This window comes from Pongo abelii, chromosome 12, assembly GCF_028885655.2.
Source record: "Pongo abelii isolate AG06213 chromosome 12, NHGRI_mPonAbe1-v2.0_pri, whole genome shotgun sequence".
Lineage (NCBI taxonomy): Eukaryota > Metazoa > Chordata > Mammalia > Primates > Hominidae > Pongo > Pongo abelii.
This window is the reverse complement of record NC_071997.2, coordinates 108,670,179-108,690,995: the sequence shown is the minus strand read 5'-3', so window position 1 is coordinate 108,690,995 and position 20,817 is coordinate 108,670,179. Positions and strand designations below refer to the sequence as shown.

The 20,817-nt window shown below is 43.2% G+C and overlaps 2 protein-coding genes across 14 annotated transcripts in view; one reads left to right on the top strand and one right to left on the bottom strand.

Moving 5' to 3' along the window:
• FAM228B (family with sequence similarity 228 member B) overlaps nt 1–20,817 on the top strand; it is an 87,529-nt gene that overhangs the window by 26,132 nt on the left and 40,580 nt on the right. For 2 of the 12 annotated variants that reach the window (XM_054548308.2, XM_054548306.2), the window contains exons 1-2: nt 17,091–17,304; nt 17,960–18,090. The exons of 3 other annotated variants lie outside the window; for them this stretch is intronic. In XM_054548308.2, the coding sequence (XP_054404283.1) occupies nt 17,992–18,090 (99 nt within the window). In that variant the 5' untranslated portion in view covers nt 17,091–17,304; nt 17,960–17,991. Of the gene's footprint in view, nt 1–17,069; nt 17,305–17,959; nt 18,091–20,817 lie in introns of those variants that run through there. 7 more of the 12 variants (XM_024242585.3, XM_054548307.2, XM_054548309.2 and 4 more) reach the window with 7 other exon arrangements.
• Nucleotides 9,027–17,166, bottom strand: PFN4 (profilin family member 4). 2 transcript variants are annotated; one of them, XM_054548329.1, is made up of 5 exons: nt 16,852–17,166; nt 16,049–16,177; nt 14,779–14,916; nt 13,206–13,311; nt 9,027–9,196 (listed from the first exon to the last, which is right to left on the bottom strand). In XM_054548329.1, the coding sequence occupies exons 2-5, from the start codon at nt 16,163–16,165 to the stop codon at nt 9,168–9,170; spliced, it is 390 nt and encodes a 129-aa protein (XP_054404304.1). In that variant the 5' UTR covers nt 16,166–16,177; nt 16,852–17,166; the 3' UTR covers nt 9,027–9,167. The 2 variants fall into 2 exon arrangements, with proteins under 2 accessions (XP_054404304.1, XP_009235771.1); XM_009237496.3 differs by having other exon boundaries at nt 16,748–16,939.

Here is a 20,817-nt window from a genome sequence, read left to right as displayed (position 1 = left end):
TGCAACCTCTACCTCCTGGGTTCAAGCAATTCTCCTGTCTCAGCCTCCCCAGTAGCAGGGATTACAGGCACTCCCCACCATGACCAGCTAATTTTTGTATTTTTAGTAGAGACAGGGTTTTGCTGTGTTGGCCAGGCTGGTTTCAAACTCCTGACCTCAGGTGATCTGCCTGCCTCAGCCTCCCAAAGCGCTGGGATTACAGGTATGAGCCACCTCACCTGGCCTCATTTCATTCTTAAAGAAGAAAATTTCCAACCAAGAATTTCATATCTGGCCAAACTAAGCTTCATATGTGAAGGAGAAATAAGATCATTTTCAGACAAGCAAATGCTGAGGGGATTTTTTTTTCTACCAGACCTGCCTTATAAGCAGTCCTGAGAGGAGCACCAAATATGGAAGGGAAAGACCATGACTAGCCATTACAAAAACACACTTAAGTAGACAGACTAGTGACACTATAAATCAACCACACTAACAAGTCTGCATAATAACCAGCTAACAACATGATGACAGGATCAAATCTGCACATATCAATACTAACCTTGAATGTAAATCAGCTAAATTCCTCAATCAAAAGGCACAGAGTGGCAAGCTGGAAAAAAAAGCAAGACCCAATAGTATGCTGTCTTCAAGAGACCCATCTCACATGTAATGACATCTGTAGGCTCAAAATAAAAGGATGGAGAAAAATCTACAAAGCAAACAGAAAACAGAAAAAAAGCAGGGGTTGCAATCATAATTTCAGACAAAATGGACTTTAACCTAACAAAGATAAAAAAAGATAAACAGGGCATTATATAATAGTAAAGGGTGCAATTCAACAAGAAGACCTAACTATCCTAAATATATACACACTCAACACAGGAGCACCCAGATTCATAAAACAAGTTCTTAGAGACCTATGAAGAGATTTAGATTCCCACACAATAATAATGGGAGACTTCAACACCCCACTGACAGTATTAGACAGATCATTGAGGCAGAAAATTAACAAAGCTATTCAGGACCTGAACTCAACGCTTGACCAAAGTAACCTGATAGACATTTACAGACCACTCCACCTAAAAACAACAGAATATACATTCTTCTTATCACCAAATGGCACATACTCCAAAATCAACCAGACAATCAGACATAAAACAATACTCAGCAAAATAAAAAAAACTGAAATCATACCAACCACATTCTCAGACCACAGTGCAATAAAAATAGAGATCAATACTAAGAAAATCATTGAAATAACACAATTACATGGAAATTAACCTGCTCCTAAATGACTTTTGGGTAAATAATGAAATTAAGTCAGAAATAAAAAAATTCTTCGAAACTAATGAGAACAAAGATATGACATACAAGAATCTCTGGGACACAGCTAAGGCAGTGTTAATGGGGAAGTTTATAGCACTAAATGCCCATATCAAACAGACAGATCCCAAATTAGCAACCTAATATTACAACTAGAAGACCTAGGGATGCAAGAGCAAACCAACCCCAAAGCTATTGGAAGACAAGAAATAACCAAAATCAGAGCTGAACTAAAGGAAATTGAGACACAAAAACCATACAAAAGATCAACAAATCCAGAAATCGGTTCTTTGAAAGAAATTAATCAAATAGATAGATCACTAGCTAGACTAATAAAGAAAAAACGAGAGAAGATCCAGATAAATACAATTAGAAATTACAAAGAGGAGGTTACCACTGGCCCCACAGAAATACAAAAAGCCTTTAGAGACTACTTTGAATACCTCTATGCACACAAACTAGAAAATCTAGAAGTGGATAAATTCCTGGACACATACAACTTCCTAAGACTGAACCAGGAAGAAACTGAATCCCTGAACAGACCAATAATGAGTTCTGAAATTGAATTAGTAATAAAAAGCCCACCAACCAAAACAAACAAACAAAAAAGGTCCAGGACCAGAGGGATTCACAGCCAAATTCTACCTGATGTATAAAGAAAAGCTGGTACCATTCCAACAGAAACTATTACAAAAAATTGAGGAGGAGGGACTCCTTCCCAACTCATTCTATGAGGCCAGTATCATTCTGATACCAAAACCTGTCAGAGACACAATAACAACAAAAAAAAAAAGAAAAGAAAAATTCAGGCTGATATTTTTGATGAACATAGATGCACAAATTCTCAACAAAATGCTAGCAAACTGAATCCAACAGCACATGCAAGGTTGGTTCAACATATGCAAATTGGCCAGGCACAGTGGCTCATGCCTGTAATCCCAGCACTTTGGGAGGCCAAGACGGGCAGATCACGAGGTCACTGAGACCATCCTGGCTAACACGGTGAAACCCCGTCTCTACTAAAAATACAAAAAATTAGCTGGGCGTGGGGGTGGGTGCCTGTAGTCCCAGCCACTTGGGAGGCTGAGGCAGGAGAATGGCATGAACCTGGGAGGTGGAGCTTGCAGTGAGCCGAGATTGCGCCACTGCATTCCAGCCTGGGTGATGGAGCAAGACTCTGTCTCAAAAAAAAAAAAAAAGAAAAAGCTATTTTAAAATTCATATGGAACCAAAAAAGAGCTCGAATAGCTAAGGCAACCCTAAGCAAAGCTGGAGGCATCACTTTACCCAACTTCAAACTATATACTACAGGGCTACAGTAACCAAAACAGCATGGTACTGGTACAAAAACAGACATATAGACCAATGGAACAGTAGAGAGAGCCCAGAAATAATGCCATACACCTATAACCATCTGATCTTCAACAAAGTTGACAAAAAAAAAAAAAAAGAGTAATGGCAAAAAAAAAAAAAAGCAATGGAATGGACTCCTTATTCAATAAATGGTGCTAGAATAAATGGGTAGCCACATGCAGAAGATTGAAATTTGACCCCTTCCTTACACCATATACAAAATCAACTCAAGATGGATTAAAGACTTATGTGTAAAAACTCAAACTATAAAAACACTGGAAGATAACCTAGGACATGCCATTCTGGACATAGGACTTGGTGAAGATTTCATAATGAGGACACCAAAAGCAATTGCAACAAAACAAAAATTGACAAATGGGATGTAATTAAATTAAAGAGCTTCTGCACAGCAAAAGAAACTATCAACAGAGTAAACAGACAACCTACTGAGAGAAAATATTTGCAAACTATACATCTGACAAAGGTCTAATATCCAGAATCTATAAGGAACTTAAACAAATTTACAAGCAAAAACAACCCCATCAAAAAGTGGGCAAAGAACATGAACAGACACTTTTCAAAAGAAGACATATATGCAGCCAAAAAGCATATGAAAAATGCTCAACATTACTAACCATTAGAGAAATGCAAATCAAAACTACGAGATACCATCTCACACCATTCAGAATGGCTATTATTAAAAAGTCAAAAAATAATAGATGTTGGCGAGGTTGTGGAGAAAACAGAATGCTTATACAGTGCTGGTGGGAGTGTAAATTAGTTCAGCCATTGTAGAAATAAGTGTGGCAACTCCTCAGTGAACTTAAAACAGAATTACCATTTGACCCAGCAATCCCATTACTGGGTATATACCCAAAGGAATATAAATCACTCTACCATAAAGATACATGCATGCATATGTCCACTGCAGCCTATTCACAATAGTAAAGACATGTAATCAACCTAAATGCCTATCAATGGTAGAAAGGATAAAGAAAATGTGGTATATATACATCATGGAATACTATGCAGCCATAAAAAAATGAGATAATGTCCTTTGCAGCAACATGGATAGAGGTGGAGGCATTATCCTTGGCAAACTAAGACAGGGACAGAAAACCAAATACCACCTGTTCTTACTTGTAAGTGGGAGCTAAACAAGGAGAACACATGGATACTAGGAGGGAAACAACAGACACTGGGGCCTGCTTGAGAGTGGAGGGTGGGAGGAGGGAGGGGATCAGAAAAAACACCTATCAGTCACCCATTTCTGGGATGGGGGATAGGTACTAGATAGCTTCAGGACAGGGTCTGGTCACCAGAATAACCAACCCTGTGATTAGAGGGCTGGAACTTTTAGCTTCATCCCCTGACTTCTGGGGAGGAAAAGTGAGTGGGGATTGAGTTCAATCATATAGCCGATGATTCAGTCAATTATGCCTACATAACGGAAGCCTGTATAAAAACCCTGAAACAACAAGGTTTGGAGAGAGTTTCTGGGCTGGCGAACACCTCCATGTGCTGGGAGGCGCATGTGTCTGGAGAGGTGTGGAAGTTCTGTGCCCCCGCCCTATACATCTCCATTTGGCTATTCCTGACTTGCATCCTTTATAAGAAAACTGCAATCGTAAGTGCAGTATAGCCTTTTCATGAGTTCTGTAGTCATTCCAGCAAATTATCATGAGTCATGGGACTCCCTGCAAATCTGTAGCCAGGTCAGACAGAAGTGTGGGTAGTGCAGGTAGCCTGGGGACCTGAGACTCGTGTTTGGCATCTGTAGTGGGGACAGGCTTGTGGGAACTGAGCTCCTTAACCTGTGAGGTCTACACTAACTCTAGTTAGCTAGTGTCAAATTGAATCGCAGGACACTTGGTCAAAGAATTATTGTTGGAAACTACCAGGGTACTTAAATTGTTTGCTCATAGACCCTCCCACTTTGAATGGGCCCAACCAACATTTACTCCAGTGACTCTTATCTGAGCTTCCTGGCTGATCTTTTTTTTTTTGAAACAGAGTCTAGCCGTGTCACTTAGGCTAGAATATAGTGGCATGATCATAGCTCAGTGTAACCTGAAACTCTTGGGCTCAAGCAACCCTTCTGCCTCAGCCTCCTGAGCAGTTGGGACTACAGGTGTGTGCCGCCATGCCCAGCTATTTTTGCATTTTTTGTAGAGACAAGATCTTGCTATGTTGCCCAGGCTGATTTCGAACTCCTGGGCTCAGGCAATCCACCGGCTTTAGCCTCCCAAGTGCTGGGATTATAGGCATGAGCCACCGCACCTGGCCCACTTCCATTTTTTTTTTGTGGTTACACATTCCTTCTACACACATATCAATATGTTCACATGTTCAAGTCTTGCAGGCTTGAGAGCCATTCTTTGCATATCTCTGCTCCTGTCCATTCTGTTTTGATGACACAGCCTAACTTTAGCCTGAAGTATTGATAGCTCAGTCTTTGTTTAGCTTTGGGCCTTGGCATCCCTGTCCTCTTTTGGAGTTGTGGCTAGAAGTCCTCAAATGCTTCCTGGCTTGTCGTGCAAACCTCACAAGTATCTTTATATTGTACATCTCTGGACTGCAGAGGTGTGACTGTCCAACATCACCATGATTTAGCACTAACTGGAATTTAAAGAGTAACCTGCTTCTCCAGTCTCTGACTCAGCTAGTTCAAATGTCTGCAGTATTTCCTCTCATCCTCACCCACTGGGACACTAAGACTGTTTCGGACTCACCCCACAAGCAGAGGGGGCTGATAAATTAGAGCTGAATTACATACAACTCCCATCTGCCAAAAAAACCCCTCAACTGCATGTTAGAAGCTATGGTGTAAAATTCCTTCCTTGTAAGAGACAAAACAAAAACTCCAGAGAGCCATAAAGTTGCTCAAATTCTGACCCTGAAATTCCACTTCCAGACCTAAGGAAATAATCAGAGATACAAAGAATTATGTAAAAGTTCTAAACTGTAATATTACTTACGAAGTGAAAAAGTAGAAATAATCTAAATATCTAACAAAGAACAATATTATGTTTATATGATATGCAGCGATTTAAAATGTTTTTGAAGCAATTTAAAGACATTCAAGGTCTCATAGCATCATGCTAAATGAACATGGTGGAATGTCAACTCTATGCGTTAAGGATCTAGGTAAGGTTAAAACGTATATATTACGTGCATCAAAAGAGACCTGAAGAAAATCTCAAAACCATCACCAGAAGCTTTCTTTTATCTTTTTTTTTTTTAGGTGGAGTTTCGCTCTTGTCGCCCTGGGTGGAGTGCCGTGGCGCGATCTTGGCTCACTGCAACCTCCGCCTCCTGGGTTCAAGCGATTCTTGTGCCTCAGCCTCCTGAGTAGCTAGGATTACAGGTGCCCACTATGACGCCCAGTTCATTTTTGTATTTTTTAGTAGAGAGGGGGTTTTGCCATGTTGGCCAGGCTGGTCTCAAACTCCTGACCTCAGCTGATCCGCCAGCCTCAGCCTCCCAAAGTGCTGGGATTATGGGCATGAGCCACCATGCCGGGCCCAGAAATTTTCACTTAATGTGAAATTATGACTAACTTATTTTCCCAAGTTATAAAAGTGAGTGTATATTACTTTTGTAATCCGAATTTAATAGTTTTCTAAAAGTACTGTCTACCCCACAGCACTGCTTGATGTCTTTTGAGTGACTCCAAGGAGAGTAGCCTTTTCTATTTTGGCTCTATCCATCTTCCCATTTTCATTGATCACTGTCTCCCACGTACTGCTTTCCAGCTACATGGAACCTCTCACCATTCTTGCCACACAACAGGCCTTTTCATCACTCTGTGCCTTGGCGTTTGGTGCTCCTTCAGCCTGGAATGCTCTTTACTCTCTTCTATTCTCACTCTTCTTCCAAATGCACTTCAAATGCTAGTTTCAGGTTCCTGAAGACACAGTTAGTCGCTCCAGGTTCTGTGCTCTGTAGTTGTTTTACACCTGCTCCAGCATCATGTGGTCATGTGACTCATTTACAACTTGCCTTCCCCACTAAATTGTGAGCCTGTCTTGGGGTAGATGTATTATTTACTGTTGTATCACTACTACCTAGCACAAAGCCGACTATGTGCTAGGTAGTGGTGATACAACAGTAAACAATACATCTAAATACACTTATTTAACATTCTTATTACAAAGAATGCTAAATAAGTTAATTTAAAATTTACTGTTATCTCTTTTCAAAAAGAATCAAAGGCCAGTTGCAGTGTCTCGCTCTTGTAATCTCAGCACTTTGGGAGGCCGAGGCAGAAGAATTGCTTGAGCCCAGGAGTTCTAGACCAGCCTGTGCAGCATGGTGAGACCCCATCTTTACAAAAAATTTAAACATTAGCTGCACGTGGCATGTGCCTATAACCCTAGCTACTCGGGAGGCTGAAGTGGAAGCATCATCGCTTCAGCTTAGGAGATTGAGGCTGTAGTTAACTGTGATCACACCACTGCGCTCCAGCCTGGGTTATGGAGTGAGACCCTGTTTCAAAACAAAAATAAAAACAAAAAACAGGCTGGGCACAGTGGCTTAGGCCTGTAATCCCACCACTTTGGGAGGCCGAGGCGGGTGGATCACCTGAGGTCAGGAGTTCGAGGCCAGCCTGACCAACATGGCAAAACCCGGTCTCTACTAAAAATACAAAAATTAGCCAGGTGTAGTAGTGGGTGCCTGTAATCCCAGCTACTTGGGAGGCTGAGGCAGGAGATTCACTTGAAACCTGGAGGTGGAGGTTGCAGTGAGCTGAGATTGCACCATTGCACTCCAGCCTGGGCGACAAGAGCAAAACTCTGTCTCAAAACAAACAACAACAACAAAACCCCCAAAAGAATCAAACTACTGACTAAATAATGGATGAATGGACTAGTGGCAAGGTTGACTACCAAAAAAAAAAAAAAAAAAAAATCTGTGGTACTTGGCATCCAAGCTCAGAAAAGGAATGATGTTGGAAGTAAGTTCTGTGAAAGGCTATTATACAGAGCTGAAAATGAGACAATTTTGTAAATATCAGCAAAAGACATCCTGCCCTAGATAGCATGTCTTTGGAATTTTGAATTCTGTACCTCACTGCCTGATTATGTCAGGAACTATAAAGGGCCTAAGATTTGATTTTACTTGATTTACTAAGGCTAGTAAGTTAGGGTTTGCCACAAGGAGATGCTGAATCTGGGGGACAAAAAGAACATGAAAGGGCTCCCCTGTTTCCCCATCTCCTGAGATCAAATGTGTTCCCTCTCCAGGTGCTAGGGTCTCCGTGGCCATGCAGTTGGTGCATCCCATCCCAGTAGCCATGTCTATACTTTTTCTCCAATCGTGCCCTACTTGCATCCAGACATCTTGTCTGGAAGGGTCAGATGTAAGAGGCACAGGGGCATTTTTGCAAAATTAAAGAGAACCATTATATCCTATCCTGGCCTGTGTAGAACCCTGTAGAGGGATCTAGAGAACAGTGTACTTAACTAAGTAGTCACTATTGTCATGATATAGGACCATGTTAGTCCAATCTAGCTGAACCAGAATTAAATTTGAATTCCCTAGGCTGTCTTTTGGCAAGTGGTCGAAGGTGTTCTCTCCCCAGGGACATCTGAAGGGTATACCAACCAGGCTGGCCTGAGGATGATGCTGTTAGGGAAAAAAAGATGCATCATGTTTAGCAATAGTCAGTGTAGAATCTTGAATTTTCAAAATAGGTTCTATAGCTCTCCACCCTTATGGTCCGGATTATCACCTAGGAGACCAAGAGGAGATGAACTCTTTCTGGGGAAGGGTGCATTTAGTGACCATACTGCCTTACTAAGGTGTGCAGTGAGAGTTAGGGTTAGAGTCAGAAATCTTTTTGAGTTGATTTTTGAGAAGGCCTTCCCAATGTTCAAAATGATACCAGATACCTGCAAATGGGAGTGTGAAATGTCCATTGAATACCTTGACTAGTGGTCCATTGTTGAATGGCCTTTGCAATCCTTTCTCCCAAGTCTCACAGGGGTGATGTGAGCCAGATGGATGTCACACATGCAGGGAGCTGTATTACAGGAGGGGTAACACTGAGCTCAGGGACTCCACTGCTTTTATAGCAAACAGTAAGCAAGCTTGCCGTCTGTCCTGATGGGAGACATCCCTTCATTTTTCAAGGTTGCTTGCTGCAACCTAACCCTGAGAAATGTCTTGGATAAAGAGTGGTGACAGCCTGCATTCTTGGCATACTTAGCAAGGTGTGTAGGACTACAGGAGCCTCACAGAAAGGAGCCTCCCAACAGATATGCTCTGTGAAATGATCAGTGCTCTCTCATTCCATGCCAATGACCAACACTTACTAAAAAACAGTTGATCAAGTAATTCCAGTGAAAGAAGAGGATCTCTTGAAGTAATAAAAATTGCTCCCTTATTTCATTCTTCTTTTTTAGTGCCTTCTATCTAGTGTTTTTTCAACCATAAAATATTTTTTCTTTAGGCTCTTCAATTTTCTTCTAAAATAGTAAAAGTGTCTTTCATGGGCCTCTGATGACTTAACTTCCTTTTTTTCTTAGGTAGTCTCCTGAAAGCAAACACAGCATGGTTATTATTTATGAGCTGCAAATTATCATTACAAATGATTCATTCATCCGTTTATTATTCCACAAACATTGCCAGGTGACTGCCATGTGCTAGGCACCGTGCTAGGTACCGGAGATACAAGGGTGACTGGATAGTTGAAACACAGTTCCTGCCCTCATGGAGTTCGTTGTCTAGTAGGGGATATAGGCACATACAGACATCAATTCTCTTTCATGGCAGTAAGTGCCACAGTAGAGGTATTTGAGTTGTCCTGGAGTATGAATTGGGTTCCCATGCAAAAAAAAAAAAAAGGATGAATAATGCATATGGCTGGGCAAAGGGAACAGGGTGAGAGAGGGCTCAAGAGAATAAAGGAAACTGCTGCCCTCCTCTCCTATATGTATCCTATGACCTAGACTTAAAACTGATTACGACCGAGTGTGGTGGCTCACATCTATAATCCCAGCACTTTGGGAGGCCGAGGTGGACAGATCATGAGGTCAGGAGATCGAGACCATCCTGGCTAACATGGTGAAACCTCATCTCTACTAAAAATACAAAAAATTAGCCGGGCATGGTGGCATACATCTGTAGTCCCTGCTACTTGGGAGGCTGAGGCAGGAGAATTGCTCGAACCCGGGAGGCAGAGGTTGCAGTGAGCCGACATCCCACCACAGCACTACAGCCTGAGCGACAGAGCGAGACTCCGTCTCAAAAACAAAACCAAACCTGATTACAGCACTTACTTTTTAAAGATGGGGTCTCACTATGTTGCCCACACTGGACTCAAACTCCTGGGCTCAGTCAATCCTCTTGCCTCAGCCTCTTGAGTAGCTGGGGCTACAGGTGCACTCCACCATGCCAGGTAGCACTTCATTTTTTTTTAGATGGAGTCTTGCAGAGTAAGTCACAATATATGCTTAAGATTCTTTTTTTAAACTGAGGACTTGGCCGGGTGCAGTGGCTCATGCCTATAATCCCAGCACTTTGGGAGGCAGAGGCAGGCAGATCACTTGAAGTCAGGAGTTTGAGACCAGCCTGGCTAACATGGTGAAACCCCGTCTCTACTAAAAATACAAAAATTAGCCAGTGTGGTGGCAGGCATCTGTAGTCCTAGCTACTTGGGAGGCTGAGGCAGGAGAATTGCTTGAACCTGGGAGGCAGAAGCTGCAGTGAGCCAAGGTCAAACCACTGCACTTTAGCCTGGGCGATAGAATGAAACTGTGTCTCAAAAAAAAAAAAAAAAAAGAAAAGAAAAGAAAAAGAAACAGAAACACAAGATAAACAAAAAACAACTGAGGACCTAGAATTAAAGATGCTAACATTTTACCAATGTTACAAATGTGACTGTCTAATATATTTATTTTAAAAACAATCCTGCTTTTTTTTTTTTTTTTTTTTTTGAGACAGAGTCTCGCTCTGTCACCCAGGCTGGAGTGCAGTGGCACGATCTCGGCTCACTGCAACCTCTGCCTCTCCGTTCAAGCGATTCTCCTGTTTCAGCCTCCCGAGTAGCTGGGATTACAGGCGCCTGCCACCACACCTGGTCTAATTTATGTATTTTTGGTAGAAATGGGGTTTCACCATGTTTTCTAGGCTGGTCTCAAACTCCTGTCCTCAAATGATCTACCCACCTTGGCCTCCCAAAGTGGTGGGATTACAGGTGTGAGCCACTGCACAAACCTGATTAATTTGTGTGACAGAAGTAGCATAGCATCCTTTTCCTAATTACTGTTTAAAGGTTTTCTTTAATTAATAGCCATGCTCCTAGAATCCTTCATAATACAATTTTTAAATGGTCATAATTCTTCTTCTTCTTCTTTTTTTTTTTTTTCTTGAGACAGAGTCTTGCTGTGACGCCCAGGCTGGAGTGCAATGGCGCTATTTTGGCTCACTGCAACCTCCGCCTCCTGGGTTCAGGTGATTCTCCTGCCTCAGCCTCCTGAGCAGCTGGGATTACAGGTGCCCACCACCACACCTGGCTAATTTTTGTATTTTTAGTAAAGACAGAATTTTGCTATTTTGGCCAGGCTGGTCCTGAACTCCTGACCTCAAGTGATCCGCCTGCCTTGGCCTCCCAAAGTGCTGAGATTACAGGTGTGAGCCATCCCATCTGGCCTGTAATTCTTTACTTCCCAAATTTTCTACAATGATCACATATAATTTTTTAGATAGAGAAAAATATAATTTTTTTAAAAAAGAGTAAAGGAAACAAAAGTCAGTCATAAGACAACTGGCTCCTGAGTGGATATCAGCCTTGTCCATCCCTCCTGATCATCCAACCATTTCCAAGATAGCATCCCACCCTCCCAGAGCAGTGGGATATTAATGGCGTGATGCCAGCGGTGCACTTCTAACCAGGGCACATTCTTTGGAGTCTGTGGAGTTTTTTGTGGCCCTAAGCAAGAATACTAAACTTTAGTGACAGCCACATAATCTACATTACAGTAGTCAAGCAATTTCTCTGATCTCCTCTGGGGAATTAGCCCTGAGCCCTAGCTGACAGGGTAAGAGCCTGGCTTCCTGACAGCCAAATTGCCCATCTTTCTAATCTCATATTCTGGTTGTTTTAATTAGATAATTAACTTGGCTCTCTATGTCTCTGTTCTGCTCTCTGCTCCTGCCCTACAATTCTGAAATGGAGCCTCCTTCAAATCCTTGACATCTGTTCAGGAAGGGTCCAATAATGCAAAATGCAATAAAATGAGGCATATCTGAAGGGTCCAATAATGCAAAATGCGATAAAATGAGGCATATCTGTACATAGGTATATAGTTTCTGTGATGGTACTTAATTTCTCAATTGGCCCTTTAAGATTCAGCTCTCTGGCGCCTTCTCTGACTCTGCTAGGCCAAAGTAATTCATTGATTTATTCATCAAACATGTACTAATTGCCTAACCAACATCAGATACTGTGTTAGGTAATGGAGAAAGAGAATGATTAAGACAAGATTCTTGCCTTCCAGGGATTCACAATCTAGATAAACAAAGAACTGTAATGGGGATAATCATAAAGGTATGCATAAAATACATACCACAGTAGATAGAAGCCTAAGATCTGACTTGGGTCTTTAATGATGATTAGGAATTTGCAGAATAGATGTGAGGGACAGGAAGGAAACTAGAAAATATTTTAGGCAGATAGGACAGCATGTACAGAGGCATGGAAGGCAGAAGCTATATCTTAACCAGCTCTGCTTCCCTAATTTATCTAGGATAGTGCAGGGCACATGGTAAGTACCTCTGTTTGTTTGTTTGAATGTTTGTTGAATGAATGAATGAATGAGTGGCTGCTTTTGTTACTAGAGGCTTCTGTTTCAAAGGAGTATTTACGCAACTCCAGTAAACTTCTTAAAATTTAAATTTAGATTTTGAAAAATCTAAACACAAACACAGTTTACCATTTATTAAGCTCAACTCTCACTGATATAATACCCAAGCTAGTTCTCTATGAGATCTTTATTCAAAAATGTATAGACACAGAGGGGGAATGCAGTATATACCAACAAAGTGGCTGCCTGACTCACAGTAATTCCTTTTCCTGTAAAATGTCTCTTTATGTAGGGTAGACCCCCAGCAGCCACATCTCTGCCTTTTTACCTTGCTGTCTCCCTGCTCCCCTTTCCTGCCCCACCTACATAGCTGACTGATACAGGGGTAAACCATATGACCTGAAACTTGCCAAATCAGGGTCCTAAGAGAAATTAAGGGGTATTATGGGAGGCTTGGCCATGATATCAGCCAGGAAAGGAAACAGTTTGCTATGAGACAGAACAAAGCTGACTCATTTAGAAGTCAAGACAGACACCTAGCAGTGTTCCAGTCCCTGAATCGACCTTCCCCATGGCTCAGCTGCACCCTGTCCTTCTAGTGGCTATGTAAATAACCTCAGCATCCTTCCAATAAACCTACTTTCTGCCCTAGCTGGTTTGAGTTGGATCTCTGTTACTTGTAGTTGGAAGACCCAACTAGCACAGGGAATGAAGACAGGAACTAGGAGGCCAACTTACCCAGGCTCTCTGTGGCTTCCACACAGACACTAGGATACATGCCCTCAGTGTAAGTTGCCACCAGAAGATACAGATGGGTCTTCACGACAACTACACCAGTGTTCTCCTGGATAAAGAATAAAAGAGAATATTCTGCTCTTGGTTCTAATCACAGGACCAGTGGTCATGCTCCAGCTACGTTTTTCACCATTTCCTGATTTCCATATGTTTGGAATATATATGGAATATACATATTCCGTATATATTTTCCATATATTTATATATCTGTTTTTGGGCTGTCCACTCTTTTCTACCAATTTAGTTGCCTTTCCTCAAAATGTTTCAGACTGTTATAATAATGGTAGATGGATTTTGAAAAAGTTGTGCAATTGATTATCATATACCCCATCCCAATTAGAACAACTGATGTAGGCTGGGTGCGGTGGCTCCCGCCTGTAATCCCAGCACTTTGGGAGGCCAAGGCAGAAGGATCACCTGAGGTTGGAAGTTTGAGACCAGCCTGGCCAACATGGTGAAACCCCGTCTCTACTAAAAATACAAAAATTAGCCAGGCATGGTGGCAGGCGCCTGTAATCCCAGCTACTCGGGAAGCTGAGGCAGGAGAATCTCTTGAACCCAGGAGGTGGAGGTTGCAGTGAGCCGAGATCGCGCCATTGCACTCCAGCCTGGGCGACAAAAGTGAAACTCGTCTCAAAAAAAAAACAACAACAAAACAAAACTGATGTAATGGAAAGGTTGTACATTTTGGAATTGGACAGCTCTGGGCTTGAATTCTAGTGCCTCCATTTTCTGCTGCATGAGTAAGGGTTATTTAACCTTGTTAAGCCTCAGTGTCCTCATCTGTAAAATGAGATTATTTCGTTTATAATGTGGATGAGGCAGCACGCCTAACGCATAATATAGGGCATCCAATGAATGATTTTCATCTCTTTCATTCCTTATAAGCAACAGAGAGCTGACTTTTTTTTTTTTTTTTTTTTGAGATGGAGTTTCCCTCTTGTTGTCCAAGCCGGAGTGCAATGGCACGATCTCGGCTCACTGCAACCTCTGCCTTCTGGGTTCAAGCAATTCTCCTGCCTCAGCCTCCGAAGTAGCTGGGATTACAAGTGCGCACCACCACACCTGGCTAATTTTCTTGTATTTTTAGTAGAAACAGGGTTTCACCATGTTAGCTAGGCTGGTCTTGAACTCCTGACCTCAGCCTCCCAAAGTGCTGGGATTACAGGTGTGAGCCACTGTGCCTGGCCACTGAGAGATGTTTTAAGCGCAGAAATGATTATCTTTTTTCTTTTTTTTTTTAAAGGAGGATGTAGAGAATGAAGGCTGGACTGTACTGGAAAGAGTTCAGGCAAGGCTCAGTTAATAGATTCTGGAATGAACATTTCTCAAAACCAGGCTCTTGATAAGACTTTCTTTCACATACGTCTTCCTGGCACTAGACTGCTATCTCAAGACAATGGCTCAAGACATTAATGGATTTAATCTGTTTTACAGAGAGGATCAGGCAGAGCAAGGAAATTTGGAGGCAAATTCTTTTCTTTTACTCAGCTCTCCTCAAATCTTGAGCACTCACATTTTTGGCATAAAGAGAATATTCATCTGCCCGGACACATCTGTAATCTTTTCCCTTGAAATACAATCCTCCTCTTCGGGCTTGCAAAGGGTTCTTGGCAAATCCATTCACCAGTGTTTGGACATCACTGGGCATTACCTGGAGAGGTTACATGGTTAGAGCAGGAGTCAGCCAACTATGGCTGGTGGCCAGCCAAATTTAGCCCACTACCTGTTTTTTATGGCCTGCAAGCTAAGAATGGTTTTCATGTTTTTAAATGGTTGGGGAAAAAAATCAAAAGAATAACACTTCGTGACACTTACAAATTATATGAAATTCAAACTTCAGTATCCATAAATATAAAATTTTATTGGAACACAGTCATATTCATTCTTTTATGTATGGCTGTTTTTCCTCTACAACTGCAGAGTTGAGTGGTTGTGACAGAGACTCTATGGCCCTGTACTATAGTTTGAATCTCATGTTGAAATCTGATCCCCAACGTTTTCGGTGGGGCCTAATGGGAGGTATTTGGATCATGAATAGACTGATGCCCTCCCTGCGAGGTGGGGGAAGCTGTGAGTTTTCACTGTATTTGTTCCAGGAGAGCTGGCTGTTAGAAAGAGCCTGGCACCTCTCCACTTGCTCTCTCTTGCTTCCTCTCCTGCACTGTGATCTCTGCACATGCTGGCCCCCCTTCACCTCTGCCATGAGTGGAAACAGCCTGAGGCTTTCACAGATGACCAGTCTTCCAGGCAGTAGAACTGTGAGCCGAATAAACCTCTTTTCTTTATAAATTACCCAGCTTCAGGTATTCCTTTACATCAACAGTAAAAAGACTAAGCCTAGAAACCTAAAATATTTATGTAGCTCTTTACAGAAAAAGTTCATTTAAAAGTCATGTCTGGGCTGGGCACGGTGGCTCATGCCTGTAATCCCAGCACTTTAGGAGGCCGAGGCAGGTGGATCACCTGAGGTTAGGAGTTTGAGACTAGCCTGACCAACATGGTAAAACACCATCTCTACTAAAAATACAAAAATTAGCCGGGCCTGATAGCGCACTCCTGTAATCCCAGCTACTCGGGAGGCTGAGGCTCAAGAATCGCTTGAGAGGCGGAGGTTGCAGTGAGCTGAGATCGTGCCATTGCATCCCAGGCTAAGCAACAAGAGTGAAATTCCGTCTCAAAAAAAAAAAAAAAAAAAAAAAAAAAAAGTCATGTCTGCTTCATTTTTTGGAAGAATAGAAATAATAAGTAAATCAAGTCTTATGTCCAAACTTGTTTTCTCTTACATTGAAACCTGGTGATGCTACACACAAGCTCCGCTCCTGGATTTTGATGAGGGCTGCACTGTCCACATGCTTGGTTCCCAAGAGGGTGTCTAACAATAAGCTCTGCAAATGGCTCATGTTCCCTCAACTCTGAAAGGGAAAGTGCAGTTGAAGCCATTGACTCGGACTAGCTTTTAAAAGGCATGTGAATACAAATGTCCTTAAGACACTGCAGACATTTCTAAGATCACCAAGTGTACTTTGAAAAGATACAGGGTGAAAACGGTGGTCCATCATTCAGGGCCCACCAATAGCCAAAGAGGAAAACAGAATCACAGAAAAATCACAGCTCACACAGAATAGGTTATGAAGCTGAGTTTGGAAAATCACAGCCTCGTGATTTTCTAGCTATGTCAATGGTTTACATCAGGATTATCTGGGATTTAAAAACAAACGTTACACACTGAGAAAAACCCTGTAAAAGAAAAAAGAAAAACAAAAAACAAAACCCAGCCCGGATGGAGAGCTACCCTGCTAAGTTAAACACGACTAAAAGAGATTATGCGTGGCCATAAACCCACACATTCCCTTCCCGGTGACCTGCATCAGCGCCAGCTATGAACGCTGATCAACATCCCAATGGACTAAAAACACCTTGAAGGCACTTAAACCCACATTTCCCGCACAAGTCCCCAAGCCTTGGACCCCCCTCATCAGGACCTCTGGCACAGGCGCCCCTTTCCCGCCACTGCCTTCCAGTGGTTTGGTCCCCGAGCAGGACCCAAGGTGGGGCAGGGGGTGGTGAGCGGTGAATTCCCCCGCACCGAGGACTCGAGGGAGCGGACGCCACTCCGCTCTCTGGTGCCCCGCAAGGACCCGGAGACCAAGGACCCGCCCGTCAACGGACGCGGTTGCGGGTGGGTGGCGGCGGCAGGATTGGCCGGGCCACGCGCCGGTCACCGAGAAGCAGCGACTCCAGCCCCTTCCGCAAACCAAGACCCGCCAGCTAGAGCCGCCGCCCAATCCCCTTTGGGCCTGAAGCCGTCCTCCGCCGCCCCGGCACCGCCCGCGCGGACTCGCTGTGGAACCCGCGGCGCAGGGGGCGGAGGGCTCGCGCCGCGCTGCGTCCGGGAGACAGTGGGCGCCAACATTCGCGCGTTCCGCAGACGCGGGCGGGCTCTCTTCCAGCCGCAGCCGGACGACTCCGGGGCCGTGGGGCCGGGCCCGAGTGTGGAGCAGGACGGCTGCGGGCCTGCTGGCCTTGGGAGGGCAGAGAGGTGCCTGTCGCGCCGGCGACCTCCCCGCCAGGCCGGGCGGTCCCCACGCACGACGCGCCTGCGCGGGAGGTCCCCGGCCCGGGACTGGCGTGGAGGCCGCAGGCGCCCGGCCTAGTGGGTGGGAGGAAGGGCCGGGAGTGGGCGTGATGGGCGAGAGCGGGTGCGGACGCCTACGACATCCCCGTCGCACCCGGGCCTCGGGGAGGACTTCGAGCCGCGCAGAGCTCGAAGACTCGCGCAGTGTGACCGAAAGCCCCTCCCTGCCTTCTCTAAGCAGCTCAGCCTGTGTTTCTGTAGCCAGAAAGTTGCAGTTGCCCCCACTGGAGGCCACCAAAGTCAGAAAAGTGTTGCAAATGGGACTCACAGAGGCCAGGCTGAAGCTGCCACACTGGCTGGAATGGGCTACCTTGGAGGGGGACGTGGGAATTCATTCCAAGGGACGGGGGATTCTTTCAAAGAGCATCTCGCCTGCTTATAAAGGAGGCTGGCTCTGAAGCCGTCATCTGGAATCTGTGGTGAAGGCCTCTTGTTAGGGAAACTGGATGGTTCGTGTTCAAAATCCATTTTGTGTGTGTGCAATGACACAGGTGGTATTAAACAGAAGAGAAAATCAGGTGACTGTGAAATTTTCAATACTAAATAAGATGATTTTTAGTTTTTCTAGGGGCACTGTTATTTGTGACCACAATGAAAAATGTAGACAGTGATGATCTGGTAACTGGCACACTTCCCAAGCTCAAGAGCTCAAAAGAATTGTTGGAACCCAAGCCCCTTTGTTTTATGGAGGTATATATCAAATAGTGTGGGATTTGGAGATTTTTTTACTTGGATCGCTGCAGTGGGAAGTGGCTTGTGCTAAATATATTGTTTATTCTATTGTTTGTTTTTATTTCGTTCTGTTTATTATTCCCTTCACTTTACTAAGTTTGTATATTCACTTTGCTGTTTTTTTCTAACATCTTAAGGTGGAATCATAGGTCATTGATTATATACCTTTTTAAATGTAACATAGGTCATTGATTATATACCTTTTTAAATGTAACATAGCTATAAGTTTCTCTTTAGGTACTGCCTTAGCTGCATCACCCGAATTTTGATATGATGTTCCCTAACATAGCTATAAGTTTCTCTTTAGGTACTGCCTTAGCTGCATCACCCAAATTTTGATATGATGAATGTATGTATTTATTTATTTATATTTGAGACAGGGTCTTGCTATGTTTCCTCCTGGAATCAAGCCATCCGTCCACTCCCTAGTAGCTGGAACTATAGGCGCACGCCACCATGTCTGGCTAATTTTTGTATTTTCTGTAGAGATACAAAAAATCTCTACACTGTGTTGCCTAGGCTAGTCTCCAACTCCTGAGCTCAAGCAATCCACCTACCGTGGTGTTTCAAAATGCTGGGATTATAGCTGTGAGCCCTTGCGCCCAGCCAGTTATATTGTTTTAGATTGTAGTTTCTAAACAGCTTTATTAAGATGTAATTGATATACAGTAAACTGCATATATTTAAAGTGTGTGTCTGGCACTGTGGCTCATGCCTGTAATCCCAGCACGTTGGGAGGCTGAGGTGGGAGGATCGCTTGAGCCCAGGAGTTCTGTCTAGACCAGGCAGAGCAATATACTGAGACCCTGTCTCCACAAACAAACAAACAATAATAGCCAGGTGTGGCAGCATACACCTATAGTCCCAGCTGCTTGAGAGGCTGAGGCAGGAGGATCACTTGACCCCAGGAGTTTGAGGCTGCAGTGAGCTGTGATTGTGCCACTGCATCCCCACCTGGGTGACAGAATAAGACGCTGTCTCAAATAAAGTGTACAAACTTGGTAAGTTTTGACATGTATACACACGAAAACATCACCACAATCAAGATGGTGAACATATTCAGTACTCCCAAACCTTCCTTAATATTCTGTTGTAATCCCTCTCTCACATCCCCCCACCACTGCTTTTCTTTCTCTCTTTCTCTTTCTTTCATTCTCTCTCTCTTTCCTTTTCTTTTTCTTTTCTTTCTTTCGCTCTGTCACTCAGTCAGGAAAACACTGGCATGATCTCGGCTCAGTGCAACCTCCACCTCCCGGGTTCAAGTGATCCTCCTACCTCAGCCTCCTGAGTAGCTAGGATTACAGGCCTGCGCCACCACACCTGGCTAATTTTTTTTGTATTTTTAGTAGAGACGGGGTTTCACCATGTTGGCCAGGCTGGTCTCAAACTCCTGATCTCAAGTGATCTGCCCACCTCGGCCTCCCAAAGTGCTGAGATTATAGGTGTGAGCCACTGCGCCCAGCCTGCTTTGCTTTCTGTCACTCTAGTTTAGTTTGCATTTTAAAAATTGTATACAAATGGAATCTTACAGTATATATTTCTTTTCCTTCTGTTTGGCTTCTTTCACTCATCATAATTATTTTGCCACTCACCTATGTTGTAGGTATCAATACTTCATTCCTTTTTTGGTTGAATGCTATTCCCTTACATGGATATATCCCAATTTGTTCATCCTGTTTATGGACATTTGGGTTGATTCCAGTTTGGGGCTATTACAAATAAAGCTGTTATGAACATTCATGTGTGTGTCTTTGTATGGACATATGCTTTCATTTCTCTTGGGTAGATATTTAGTTGTGGAATGACTGGGTCATATGGTAAATGAATTTTATGTAGCTGCCAAACTAGTTTCCAAAGTCATTGAATTGTTTTACATTCCCACTAGTAGTGTGTGAGAGTTCCAGTTGTTTCATAATCTAGCCAACATTTGGAATAGTTTTATTTATACTTATTTATTGTATGGCCTTTTTAACTCAAGACATTTTAAAAAGATGTATAGTGACATCTTATTGTGGTTTTAATTTGCATTTCCTTAATGACTAATTATGAGCATCTTTTCAAGTCTTACTTGCCATTTATCTATCTTCTTTGGCAAAGTGTGTGTTCAAATCTTTTGCCCACTTTAAAATTCGCAATTCTAAGTTGGGTTGTTTGTATTCTTACTGTTGGACTCTTCCTATTGAGATATAATTTACATGCCATAAGATTCACTACTTTTTTTTTTTGAGACAGAGTCTTGCTCTGTCGCCCAGACTGGAACGCAGTGGCGTGATCTCGGCTCACTGCAAACTCTGCCTCCCGGGTTCACGCCATTCTCCCACCTCAGCCTCCCAAGTAGCTGGGACTACAGGCGCCTGCCACCACACCTCGCTAATTTTTGTTTTTGTATTTTTACAAAAAAAAAGTAGAGAGGTGTTTCACCGTGTTAGCCAGGATGGTCTCGATCTCCTGACTTCATGATCTGCCCACCTCGGCCTCCCAAAGTGCTGGGATTACAGGCGTGAGCCACTGGGCGCCCGGCCAAGATTCACTACTTTAAAGTGTACAATTCAGTGTTTCTTATTTTTAAAAAATTCAGAATTTTAATTTTCAGTGTTTTTTAGTATATTCACAAATTCGTGCAACTGTCACCACTATCTAATTCCAGAACATTTCATCACCCCCAAAAAGAAACTTCACACCTTT